This window comes from Catharus ustulatus, chromosome 32, assembly GCF_009819885.2.
Source record: "Catharus ustulatus isolate bCatUst1 chromosome 32, bCatUst1.pri.v2, whole genome shotgun sequence".
NCBI lineage: Eukaryota > Metazoa > Chordata > Aves > Passeriformes > Turdidae > Catharus > Catharus ustulatus.
The window spans coordinates 794,868-807,515 of NC_046252.1; the positions used below are offsets into that span (position 1 = coordinate 794,868).

The 12,648-nt window shown below is 58.6% G+C and overlaps 3 protein-coding genes across 3 annotated transcripts in view; 2 read left to right on the forward strand and 1 right to left on the reverse strand.

Moving 5' to 3' along the window:
• LOC117009221 (RNA-binding protein 10-like) overlaps positions 1 to 2,414 on the reverse strand; it is a 68,276-nt gene extending 65,862 nt beyond the window's left edge. Inside the window, 1 exon segment of the mRNA XM_033083461.2 lies at positions 2,117 to 2,414. Within this exon segment, the coding sequence (XP_032939352.1) occupies positions 2,117 to 2,367 (251 nt within the window). The 5' untranslated portion in view covers positions 2,368 to 2,414.
• A 573-nt stretch (positions 2,415 to 2,987) lies between these two features.
• NDUFB11 (NADH:ubiquinone oxidoreductase subunit B11) lies at positions 2,988 to 4,340 on the forward strand. The gene is made up of 3 exons (XM_033083538.1): positions 2,988 to 3,152; positions 3,498 to 3,628; positions 4,136 to 4,340. Exons 1-3 carry the CDS (start codon positions 3,009 to 3,011, stop codon positions 4,257 to 4,259), a joined length of 399 nt encoding a protein of 132 aa, XP_032939429.1. The 5' UTR covers positions 2,988 to 3,008; the 3' UTR covers positions 4,260 to 4,340.
• A 976-nt stretch (positions 4,341 to 5,316) lies between these two features.
• Positions 5,317 to 12,648, forward strand: part of UBA1 (ubiquitin like modifier activating enzyme 1) — a 52,823-nt gene continuing 45,491 nt past the window's right edge. The window contains exons 1-4 of the mRNA XM_033083543.1: positions 5,317 to 5,403; positions 7,698 to 7,808; positions 8,992 to 9,050; positions 11,943 to 12,111. Coding sequence (XP_032939434.1) covers positions 7,698 to 7,808; positions 8,992 to 9,050; positions 11,943 to 12,111 — 339 coding nt within the window. The 5' untranslated portion in view covers positions 5,317 to 5,403. The remainder of the gene's footprint in view (positions 5,404 to 7,697; positions 7,809 to 8,991; positions 9,051 to 11,942; positions 12,112 to 12,648) is intronic.

The window sequence follows — 12,648 nt, forward strand, 5'->3', positions numbered from 1 at the left end:
CCCAATGTCCCTCTGTCCCATCCCCAAATGTCCCCAAAATCACATCCCCAAATGTCCCCAAAGTCCCACCCCCAATGTCCCCAAAGTCCCATCCCCAAATGTCCCCTCACTTCTCAGGTCCCCAATGTCCCTCTGTCCCATCCCCAAATGTCCCCAAAATCACATCCCCAATGTCACCTCTGTTCTGAGGTCCCCAAATGTCCCCTGTCCCATCCCCAAAGCCACCTCTGTCCCCTCCCCAGTGTCCCCCCGTCCCATCCCTAATGTCCCCAAAGTCCCATCCCCAATGTCCCCTCCGTCCCATCCCCAAATGTCCCATTCCCAAATGTCCCCAAAGTCCATCCTCAATGTCCCCTCACTTCTGAGGTCCCCAAAGTCCCCTGCCCCATCCCCAAAGTCCCGTCCCATCCCAAATGTCCCCTCTGTCCCATCTCCAATGTCCCCAAAGTCCATCCTCAGTGTCACCTCAGTTCTGAGGTCCCCATATGTCCCCTCTCTCCCAACCCCAAAGTCCCATCCCCAAATGTCCCCTCACGTCTGAGGTCCCCAATGTCCCCTGTCCCATCCCCAAATGTCCTCTCTGCCCCGTCCCCGAATGTCCCCTCTGTTCTAAGGTCCCCATATGTCCCCTCTGTCCCCTCCCCCAATGTCACCTCAGGTCTGAGGTCCCCAATGTCCCCTCTGTCCCATCCCCAATGTCCCCAAAGTCCCACCCACAATGTCACTTCTGTTCGGAGGTGCCCAAGTGTCCCCTCTGTCCCATCCCCAAATGTCACCCCAGTTCTGAGGTCCCCAAATGTCCCCTCTGTCCCCTCCCCATATGTCCCCTCTGTCCCATCCCTAATGTCCCCAAAGTCCCACCCCCAATGTCACCTCAGTTCTGAGGTCCCCAATGTCCCCTCTGTCCCATCCCCAAATGTCCCCTCAGTCCCCTCCCAAATGTCCCCAAAGTCCATTCTCAATGTCCCCTCACTTCTGAGGTTCCCAATGTCCCCTGTCCCATCCCCAGTGTCCCCAATGTCACAACCCCAATGTCACCTCTGTCCCATCCCCCAATGTCCCCAAAGTCACAACCCCAATGTCCCCAAAGTCCCATCCCCAAATGTCCCCAATGTCCCATCCCAAATGTCCCCAAAATCACATCCTCAAATGTCCCCTGTCCCATCCCTAAATGTCCCCCCTGTCCCATCCCTAAATGTCCCCAAAGTCACAACCCCAATGTCACCTCTGTTCTGAGGTCCCCAAATGTCCCCTGTCCCATCCCCAAAGCCACCTCTGTCCCATCCCCAAATGTCCCCTCAGTCCCATCCCTAAATGTCCCCTCTGTCCCCTCCCCAAAGTCCCCTGTGTCCCATCCCCAAATATCACCTCAGTTCTGAGGTCCCCAAATGTCCCCTCTGTCCCCTCCCCAGTGTCTCCCCTGTCCCATCCCTAATGTCCCCAAAGTCCCATCCCCAATGTCCCCTCAGTTCTGACGTCCCCAAATGTCCCTCCCTGTCCCATCCCCAAATGTCCCCTCTGTTCTAAGGTCCCCAAATGTCCCCTCTCTCCCAACCCCAAAGTCCCATCCCCAAATGTCCCCTCAGTTCTGAGATCCCCAAATGTCCCCAAAGTCCATCCTCAATGTCCCCTCACTTCTGAGGTCCTCAATGTCCCCCGTCCCATCCCCAACGTCCCCTGTCCCATCCCCAAATGTCCCCTCAGTTCTGAGGTCCCCAATGTCCCCTGTCCCATCCCCAATGTCCCCTCTGTCCCATCCCCAAATGTCCCCTCTGTCCCAACCCCAAATGTCCCCTCTGTTCTGAGGTCCCCAAATGTCCCCTCTGTCCCTTCCCCAATGTCCCCTGCCCCATCCCCAAATGTCCCCTCTGTTCTAAGGTCCCCAATGTCCCCTCTGTCCCATCCCCAAATATCCCTTCTGTCCCATCCCCAGTGTCCCCCCTGTCCCATCCCCAATGTCCCCTCAGTTCTAAGGTCCCCAAATGTCCCTCCCTGCAGTCCCTGCTGTCACCTCCCCCACAACATTAACTTTAATTTCCTGAGGGTCCTCAAGAACTCCCCAGATTTTTTTCCCTTCCCAGTCCCGAATTTTGGGGCCCCTCAGGCTCGGCCCTACCTGCGCTCGTACTCCATGGCGCCAGCACCTGTGAGGGCAGCAATGGTCAGACTGGGAGCAACTGGGGAGACACTGGGGGAACTGGGTTTAATGGGAAACGAATGAACTGGGAAACACTGGGATGGAGCGGGAAAAATGGCATGAAAATTCTGTAAAAATCTGGGAAGGCCTAAAGGGAAATGGGGGAACAAAGATGGAACTGGGATGAACTGGGAGCTACTGGGAGCTACTGGGCGCTGCGCCACCCTCATAGCCCGTCCCTAATTAGCATGCAAGCCACACCCCTAATTAGCATACGAGGCCACACCTCCTAATTAGCATGAAAATGCCAACCCTGAGCCCGGCTCTCACACCGCCTCCCTCACAAACTGCACCGGCAGCTCCGGGCAGCTCCGCCCCTCCCGGCCGGCCCCGCCCCTCCCGGGCAGCCCCTCCTCTCCCGGTGAGCCCCTCCCCGCCCGGTCAGACCCTGCCCTGCCCACAGCCCCCTCCTCATCTCGGCCAGGCCCGTCCCGCCCCTCACGGTCGTTCCGACCTTTCCCGGCGCCGCCGCTGCCGCTCCCGAGCACCAAAATGGCGGCGCCGCTCCCGCTCAGCCGGGCCCGTCCCGCGCGCCCGCCCCCGCCGCGCTTCCATTGGTCGGCGCTGCCGCCCGTCTCAAACTCCTGCGTTCTTATTGGTCAATGCTGGAGAAGGGGCGGTGCAGCGATGCAGCTGGCTATGATTGGCTGAGACGCGAAAGTGGGAGGGACCACCGTGAGGGAGAGTGGGCGGAGCAAACCAAACGCTGCGTTGTGATTGGCTGTGCGGCGCGTGGGCGGGACAAAACGCCAATGCGAGGTCGCGATTGGTCGCATTGAGCGGAAGAGGCGAGGCGGAGCGCCGGGGCAAGATGGCGGCGCTGTGGCGGGCGCTGCGGGCGCTGCCCGCCGGGGCTCGGGGACGCTCGGCGGGGTCACCCGGGGCCGTGGCGCTGCCGCGGCCTCTCGGAGCTGACGCGCACGATGAGGAGCCGATGTTGGTGGCGCAGAGGAAGGTGGGCGGCCAAGGACATCGGGGGAAAAGCGGGGAGGGGCTTGTGGGGATGGTTGGTGGGCGTGGTCATGGGCGGGGCCTTTGGTGGGTGGGGGTTAGTGTAAGTTAATGAAAGGGGCGTGGTGTATTAAAGTTGTGGGCGGGGCTTTGAGGGTTGGAGGGCGCTAAAAGGTGAGCGGGGCTTTGTGGGCGGGGCCTAAATTGGGGCGGGGCCTTGTCGTGCTCAGGTGATGGCGGGACCTGGAGGGGCGTGGCTTGTGTTGAATTGGGGGAGGGGACACACCTGGGGACCCTGGGGGTTCATGGGTGGGGCAGGGGGCTCAGCAGGACCCTTCCCCCCACACAGAACCCCGACTTCCACGGCTTCTCGGCCGACCCCGAGGCCGACGTGCTGAACATGCGCGCCGTGTTCCTGGCCGGCATCTCCGTCGCCATCGTCCTCGGCTCCGTCTTTGTGTATTACCTGCCCGACTACGGGTCCGTGAGGGGGGGGGGGGTCTCACCTGGGAAACCCCCCAGGGTAAAGGGGGGAGGGGCCCAGCCCAAGGGGAGCTTGTGGGGATCCTACAGAGGGGCTCTCAACTTACGTTTTTGGGGGCTATAAGGGGTTTTTTGGGGGTTCTGTGGGTATTTTGAGAGTTCTGTAGGAGACTCCTAAACCTAAAGGAATTTAGGAGCCAACGAGACTCTCTGTACAGATTACAGGGGTCTCCACAAATTCTTTGAGGGTTTTGGGGTCTGTAGGGCCCTTGGCAGCTCTTGGAGGGTCTATAGGAGCCCATAGAAGACTGGGGGAGAATATATGGGGAGCCTGGGAGAGGATTTAGGGGGCTTCAAAGCCCTGTGGGGAGTTTGGGTGGTCTCTGGGGACCCAGAGGGACACCTGGGCCCTTGAGGAGGGAGGAATTTGGACACCTGGCAGGAGGTTTAGGATGTCCCCAAGGTGTGGGGGTCACCTGTCCATCCCTGACCCTGTCCCCACAGGCTGCAGCAGTGGGCCCGGCGCGAGGCCGAGATCCAGGTACGGGATCGGGAGCGCAAGGGGCTGCCCCTGCTCACCTCCAACTACTACGACCCCAAGCGCCTCCCCCTGCCCCCTCCGGAGTGACCCCGGACCCTCAACTGACCCCCCCGGAGTGACCCCGGACCTCCTTGTCGGTTTGTGAATAAAATTCTGGGTCCTCCCTGACTTCTCGACCTTTTATTTGGGGGGAATGAACAAGAAACTACATCTCCCAGCGCTCCTTGCGGCTCCGTGACGTCACCAGTCAGGGACACCACGCGGAAGTGGCGCTTCGTGTGTGCTAATCGACTACAACTCCCAGCGGCCCTTGCGGCTCAGTGGCGTCACCAGACCGCGACACCAGGCGGAAATGGCGCCCTGGTCTCCGCGGCCCCTCCCATGTGCCCCCATGGGATCCGCATGGTCCCCTATAGCCGCTCAAGCCCCACAAAACCTGCTAATGAGTCCCTATAGGGCCCTATAGGCCCCCGAAGCCCCCCACGCTCCTCCTGGGCTGTCACAGACCCCCCTCGGACCCCCATAGCCCCCTCAGGTCCTCCTCACGTCCCTCGGTGTAGCATCCCCACAAGCTCTCTGTTCCTCTGGGGAGCCGCCTTAGACTCCTGTAAGTTCTTCCACTGTTTCAGAGGCCATTGCTTGTATTTTCCTATACGTGTTCATTAAGTTGCGAAATTTACCATGACTCTACATAAACACTTCCGAGGCTTCTTGTGAGCTCTTTATAAGCGATCCTGCGGGCCTCTGACCGGCCCCTACAGCCCCACACAAACCCCCTTTAGGTCTCTATACCCCCCTCGGGCCCGTATAGCTCCCATACCCCCTCGTATCCATCTATAGCCCCCCCGCTCTCCGCCCTTTCCAGCCCCGTGTCCCCTCTCGGCCGCCGTCGGGGAGGTGCGCGCCGCGCCGTGTCACGTGACCGCGCAGAGGGCGTGGTCTTCCTCATCCGGGGCCCTGAGGCAGGAAAAGGGGCGTGGCCAGCCAGGGCGCGCCCGCCCAATCCTCGCGTCGGGTGAGGCGGGGAGGGAGGGGGCGGGCGGTGGCGGGAGGCGACAACCAATGGGAGCGCGGCGCCGGGCGGCACCGACCAATGGGAGAGCGCGGGGGGCGTGGCCTCTCGCGCGCAGGGAGGGGGCGGCGGGTGGCAGCGGCTTCGGCCGCCATCTTGTCGCGGAGGAGCCGAGCGGAGCGGGCGGGACCCGGCGGCGGGGCCTGGACAGCGACATTGGTGCGGGGCCGGGGGCGACCCCGGCGGTCCTCGGGGGCTGCCCCGGGCTGGACGGGAGCGGGGAGGCGGCCCCGGGGCGGGCGGGTGCGGCCCCGCCTTGGGGGAACCGGCGCCGGGCCTGAGAGGGGCGGGGGGGGGGGGGGGAAACCGTGAGGGGAGAACCGCCCCCCCCACATGGGGACCCTCAGGATGGGGAGCGCGGGCCGGGACTGCGACCCCCGCTCGGGGACCCCCGGGATGGGGAACCCCCCCTGAGTGGGACCCCCGGGGGTGGGGACCCCCTTGAGGTTAATGGGGACCCCCCTCAAATGAAGCCCCCGGAGCGGGATCGCCCCGGGCTGGGACCCCCCGGGACCCCCCGGTGCTGGGAGCGCTCTCAGGGCTGCGGGCGGGGCTGTCCCTGCCTCTGGGGGGTGCTGCTGTGATGGGATGTCGCTTAGTGCCACCCTCGCTGTCCCCAAGTGTCCCTCTCCTCCCTTCTCTGTGTCCCTGCGTCCCTTTGTGTCGTCCCGGCCATCCCTGGTGGCGCTGGGGCGGTGACAGCCAATGGGACAGCGCGGGGGCTGTCGCACCTGGTGGCCCCGCCCGTGACCTCGTTCACCTGGTGTCACCTGGTGTCACCCTCTCTGTCCCTGCTGTCACCCTCTCTGTCCCTGCTGTCACCCTGCATCACCCTCTCCATCCCTGGTGTCACTGCGTGTCCCTCAGTGTCACCCGGTGCCACCTCCAGCATCATCCCCTGTCCCTGGTGTCACCTCTTGTCACCCGCTGTGTCGCTGTGTCCCTCTGAGTGCCACCCTGTGTGTCACCTGCTGCTGTTGGTGACCTCGTGTCACCACAGATGTCACCTCCTGCCCCCAGCATCACCCCGTGTGTGTCCCTGCTGTCCCCAGCACTGTCCCCGTGTCACCCTGCCTGTCTTCTGTCCCTGTCCCCAAATGTCCAGCTCACCCCTGCAAGTCCCCAAGTGTCCAGCTCCTCGCTGTCCCTGTCCCCAAATGTCCAGCTCCCCACTGTCCCCAGATGTCCCCTTATCCCATCCTTGTCCCCAGATGTCCCCAGATGTGTCCTGACCCCATCCTTGCTTCTAGCTGTCCCCTGGCATGTCCCTGTCCCCACCTGTCCCCTAACATCTCCCTGTCCACTGATGCATCCTTGTCCCCAGCTGTCCCCTGATCTGTCCCTTTCTGCAATTGTCCCTTTTGTGTCCCTGTCCCCACCTGTCCCTGTTCCCAGATGTCCCCAGCTGACCCTGACATGTCCCTGTCTCCAACTGTCCCTTAACCTGTCCGTGACCTGTCCCTGTCCCCTGTCCCTGTCTCCAGCTGTCCCCAGATATCCCTGTCCTGATGTCCCTGTCCCCAGCTGTCCCTAACCTGTTGCTGTCCCAGATGTCCCTGACCTGTCTCTGTCCTTGTTCAGATGTCCCTAGCTGTCCCCAACTGTCCCTGACGTGTCCCTGTCCCTATTCAGATGTCCCTGTGCCTGACCTGTCCCTGTCTCTCTGCAGATGTCCCTGACCTGTCCCCTGTGCAGATGTCCCTTACATGTCCCTGACGTGTCCCTGTCCCTGTGCAGGTGTCCCTAACGTGTCCCTGACCTGTCCCTGTGCAGATGTCCCTGTGCCTGACCTGTCCCTGTCCCCACAGATGTCCCTAACCTGTCCCTGTCCCTGCAGATGTCCCTGTCCCTGACCTGTCCCTGTCTCCACAGATGTCCCTAACCTGACCTGTCCCTGTCCCTGACGTGTCCCTGTCCCTGTCCCCACAGATGTCCCTAACCTGACCTGTCCCTGTCCCTGACGTGTCCCTGTCCCTGTCCCCACAGATGTCCCTAACCTGACCTGTCCCTGTCCCTGACGTGTCCCTGTCCCTGTCCCCACAGATGTCCCTGTCCCTGACGTGTCCCTGTCCCTGTCCCCACAGATGTCCCTGACGTGTCCCTGTCCCTGTCCCCACAGATGTCCCTGTCCCTGACGTGTCCCTGTCCCTGTCCCCACAGATGTCCCTGACGTGTCCCTATCCCCACAGATGTCCCTGACCTGACCTGTCCTGTCCCTGTCCCCACAGATGTCCCTAACCTGTCCCTGACCTGTCCTGTCCCTGTCCCCACAGATGTCCCTGTCCCTGACGTGTCCCTGTCCCTGACGTGTCCCTGTCCCTGTCCCTGTCCCTGACATGTCCCTGTCCCTGACCCCACAGATGTCCCTAACGTGTCCCTGTCCCCACAGATGTCCCTGACGTGTCCCTGTCCCCACAGATGTCCCTAACCTGTCCCTGTCCCTGTCCCCGCAGATGTCCAGCTCCCCGCTGTCCAAGAAGCGCCGCGTCTCTGGGTCTGAGGCACCGACGGGCTCCAGCCGTGCCCCTGCCCCCGCCGTGTCCCCAAGCGTCACCCCGGCCAACGTGAGTGTCCCCTCCTCCTGGGGGCTTTGTCACCTCCTGCTGGGGGCTTTGTCACCTCCCCTGGGGGCTTTGTCACCTCCTGCTGGCCCTGTCACCCTCAGAGCTGCTACTGGGGCCGTGGTGTCACCTGCTGTCACCTGGGGGTGTCCCTCTCTGTCCCCTCACTCTGCTCAGGGTCCCTTGCTGTCCCTCTTGTTGTCCTGAGGGTGACATTTGTCCCCCAGTGTCCCCTCCCCATGGGCAGTGTCACCTCTGGGGGGTCCCTTCAGCCTGCTCAGAGTCGCTTTGGTGACAGTTAGTGTCCCTGAGGGTGACATTTGTTCCTCAGTGTCACCTCCTGAGTGTCACCTGCCCAGCTGTTGTCACCACGGGGTGACACCACCCCTGCCATCCCTGCTGTCACCTCCTGCCACCCCCTGGGGGTCCTGCTGCTTGTCCCAGGGTGTCACAGCACCCAGTGCCACCCTCGGTGTCCTTGTGGTGACACTGCTGTCCCCTCTGTACCCCTGGTGACACTGCTGTCCCTGTGGTGACACTGCTGTCCCTCCTGTCCCCCTGGTGCCACTGCTGTCCCCTGGTGACACTGCTGCCCCCCTGGTGACACTGCTGTCCCCTCCTGCCCCTCTGGTGACTCTGCTGTCCCCTCCTGTCTCCTGGTGCCACTGCTGTCCCCTGGTGCCACTGCTGTCCCCTGTGGTGACACTGCTGTCCCTCCTGTCCCCCTGGTGACACTGCTGTCCCTGTGGTGACACTGCTGTCCCCTCTGTCCCCCTGGTGCCACTGCTGTCCCCCTGGTGACACTGCTGTCCCCTGGTGCCACTGCTGTCCCCTGGTGACACTGCTGTCCCCTGGTGCCACTGCTGCCCCCCTGGTGACACTGCTGTCCCCTGGTGACACTGCTGTCCCTCCTGTCCCCTGGTGCCACTGCTGTACCCTGGTGCCACTGCTGTACCCTGGTGACACTGCTGTCGCCCCTGGTGCCACTGCTGTCCCTGTGGTGACACTGCTGTCCCCCTGGTGACACTGCTGTCCCTGTGGTGACACTGCTGTCCCCTGGTGACACTGCTGTCCCCCTGGTGCCACTGCTGTCCCCTGGTGCCACTGCTGTCCCTGTGGTGCCACTGCTGTCCCTGTGGTGCCACTGCTGTCCCTGTGGTGACACTGCTGTCCCCTGTGTCCCCAGGGAATGGCGAAGAACGGGGCGGAGGCCGAGATCGATGAGGGGCTCTACTCCCGCCAGCTGTGAGTCAGGGGACAGGGGGGGTTGGGGTCACCAGGGGGTCCCCAGAGGAAGTTTGGGGTCTCCAAGGGGAGTTTTGGGGTCACCAGGGAGGGTTTGGGGTTGCTCAGGGGAGTTTTGGGATCACCAGGGGAAGTTTTGGAGTCCCCTGAGTGGTTTGGGGATCCCCAGGGGGAGTTTTGGGGTCACCAGAGGGAGTTTTGGGGTTCCCAGAAAGGTTTTTGGGGTGCTCAGAGGAGTTTTGGAATCACTACTGAGGGTTTTGGGGATCCCCAGGGAGAGTTTTGAGGTCCCCAGAGGAAATTTGGGGTCCCCAAGGGGAGTTTTGGGGTCCCCTGAGGTAGTTTTGGGGTCCCCAAGGGGAGTTTTGGGATCACCAGGGAGGGTTTTGGGGTCCCCTGAGGGGGTTTTGGGGTGCTCAGAGGGAGTTTTGAGGTGCTCAGAGGAGCTTTTGGGATCCCCAGGAAGAGTTTTTGGGGTCCCTTGAGGGGTTTTGGAGTCCCCAGGGAGGGTTCTGGAGTTCTCAGGGGGAGGTTTGGGGTCCCCTGAGGGAGTTTTGGGGTCTCCAGAGGGGTTTTGTGGTATCCAAGGGAGGTTTGGGAGTCCCTATGGGGGTCTTGGGGTTCCCAGGGGGAGTTCTGGGGTCCGCAGGGGGAGTTTTGGGGTCACCAGGGAGGGTTTTGGGGTCCCCTGAGGGGGTTTGGGGTTCCCAGGGGGAGTTTTGGGGTTGCTCAGAGGAGTTTTGGGATCACCAGTGAGGGTTCTGGGGTCCCCAGGGGGGGGGTTTGAGGACCCCAGGGGGTGTTTTAGGGTCACCAGGGAGGGTTTTGGGGTTCCCAGGGGGAGTTTTGGGGTCACCTGAAGGATTTTAGGGTCCCCAAGGGAGGTTTTGGGGTCCCCAGTGAGAGTTTTGGGGTCACCAGAGGGAGTTTTGAGGTCCCCAGGGGGTGTTTTAGGGTCACCAGGGAGAGTTTTGGGGTGCTCAGAGGAGTTTTGGGATCACCAGGGAGAGTTTTGGGGTCCCCTGAGGAAGTTTTGGGGTTCCCAGAAAAGTTTTGGGGTACTCAGAAGAGTTTGGAGATCCTCAGGGAGAGTTTTTGGGGTTCCTAGAGGGAGTTTTGGGGTCCCCAGAGGAGGTTTTGGGGTCCCCTGAGGGGGTTTGGGGATCCCCAAGGGGAGGTTTGGGGTCCCCAGAGGGGTTTTGGGGTCACCTGAAGGATTTTAGGGTCCCCAAGGGAGGTTTTGGGGTCCATTGAGGGAGTTTTAGGGTTCCCTGATGAGTTTTTTGTGTTCCCATCCATTTTTCCCTGTCCCCACTGAATTTTTTTTTGGGTTCCCTTTAAAATTTTTAGGATTTTATTTGAGGTTTTTGGTTCCTATGAAATTTTTTGGCTTCCCATTGAGTTTTTTGGGATTTCATTGAGGTTTTTCTCATTCCTACTGAATATTTTTTGGGTTCCCATTGAGATTTTTGGGTTCCCCTGAAGTTCCTTGAGTTCCCATTGGGTTTTTTGGATCCCACTGAGTTTTTTGGGATTTCATTGAGGTTTTTCCCATTTCTACTGATTTTTTTTGGGTTCCCATTGGATTTTTTGGAATTCCATTGAGGTTTTTCCCATTCCTACTGAGTTTTTCTGGGTTCCCTTTGAATTTTTTGTCTTCCCCTGGAGTTCCTTGGGTTCCCATTGGGTTTTTTTGGGATTTCATTGAGGTTTTTCTCATTCCCATTGAATTTTTTTTGGGTTCCCATTGGGATTTTTGGGTTCTCATTGGATTCCTTGGGTTCCCATTGGGTTTTTTGTGTTCCTATAGAATTATTTGTGTTCCCATTGGGTTTTTTGGGATTTCATTGAGATTTTTCCCATTTCTACTGATTTTTTTTGGGATTCCATTGGGATTTTTGAGTTCCCATTGGGATTTTTGGGTTCCCATTGAGATTTTTGGGATCCCGTTGAGTTTTTTGGGATTTCATTGAGATTTTTCCCATTCCTACTGAATTTTTTGGGGTTCCCATTGGGTTTTTTGGGTTCCTATTGGGTTTTTTGGGTTCCTATTGGGTTTCTTGGGTTCCCATTGGGTTTTTTGGGATTCCCATTGAGATTTTTGTTTTCCTATTGAGATTTTTGGGTTCCCATTGAGTTCCTTGGGTTCCCATCAGGATTTTTGAGTTCCCATTGAGATTTTTGGGTTCTCATTGAATTCCTTGGGTTCCCATTGGGTTTTTTGGGTTCCCATTGGGTTTTTCATGTTCCCATTGAGTTTTTTAGGATCCCGTTGAGTTTTTTATGATCTCATTGAGGTTTTTCCCATTCCTACTGAATTTTTTTGGGTTTCCATTGGGTTTTTTGGGATTCCCATTGAGATTTTTGGGTTCCCATTGAATTCCTTGGGTTCCCATTGAGTTTTTTGGGATTTCCTTGAGGTTTTTTATGTTCCTGCTGAGTTTTTTTGGGTTCTCATTGGGTTTTTTGGGTTCCCATTGGGTTTTTTGGGATTCCCATTCAATTCTTTGTGTTCCCATTGAGACTTTGGGGTTCCCATTGAATTCCTTGGGTTCCCATTGAGTTTTTTGGGGATTCCATTGGGTTTTTTGGGATTTCATTGAGTTCTTTGTGTTCCCATTGGGATTTTTGGGTTCCCACTGGGTTTCTTGGGTTCCCATTGGGTATTTTTGGGTTCCCATTGAGATTCTTGGGTTCCCATTGAGTTTTTTGGGTTCCCTTTGGGTTTTTTCATGTTCCCATTGGGTTTTTCACATTCCCATTGAGTTTTTTAGGATCCCATTGGGTTTTTCACATTCCCATTGAGTTTTTTAGGATCCCATTGAGTTTTTTAGGATCCCATTGAGTTTATTCCCATTCCCACCGACACATTTTGTATTTTTTCCCCCCCAGGTACGTGCTGGGCCACGAGGCCATGAAGTGCATGCAGACCTCCAACGTGCTGGTGTCGGGGCTGCGGGGGCTGGGCGTGGAGGTGGCCAAAAACCTGGTGCTGGGAGGGGTCAAATCCGTCACCCTGCACGACCCCCAGCCCGCGGCCTGGGCCGACCTCAGCTCCCAGGTGGGACCTGGGGGGGTTGGGGGGGGTTGGGGATTTTTTTAGGGGGGTTTTAGAGGTAGTTTGGGGTTTTTTGGGGGGGGGGGGGTTGGGCTTTTTTGAGTTTTTTGGGGGATTTTTTGGGTTTTTTTGGGAGGGTTTGTGGATTTTGGGATTTTTTTGAGGTTTTTTTGGGGGGGTTGCGGGTTTTTTGGGATTTTGAGGGTTTTTTTCGGTGATATTTTGGGGTTTTTTGGGGGTGGTTTGGGGATTTTTTGGGAGGAATTTTTGGGGGGGATATTTTGGGGTCTTTTTGGATTTTTTGGGGGGCGGGGTTGGGTTTTTTTGGGGGGTTTTAGGGGTGGTTGAGGATTTTTTGGGGGGATTTTTGGGGGTGTTTTGGGGATATTTTGGGGTTTTTGGGATTTTGGGAGGGGGTTGGTCTTTTTTGGGATTTTTTGGGGGGGGTTTTGAGGGGGTTTTAGGGGTGGTTTTGAGTTTTTGGGGTTTTTTGGGATGGGGTTAGGGGTGGTTTGGAATTTTTGGGGTTTTTTTGGGGTT

Coding starts and splice junctions, on each gene's coding strand:
- NDUFB11 (XM_033083538.1), top strand. CDS start 3,009: ATGGCGGCGCTGTGGCGGGCGCTGCGGGCGCTGCCCGCCGGGGCTCGG. Junction 3,153..3,497: donor TGTTGGTGGCGCAGAGGAAG/GTGGGCGGCCAA, acceptor CCCCCCACACAG/AACCCCGACTTCCACGGCTT. Junction 3,629..4,135: donor TATTACCTGCCCGACTACGG/GTCCGTGAGGGG, acceptor CTGTCCCCACAG/GCTGCAGCAGTGGGCCCGGC.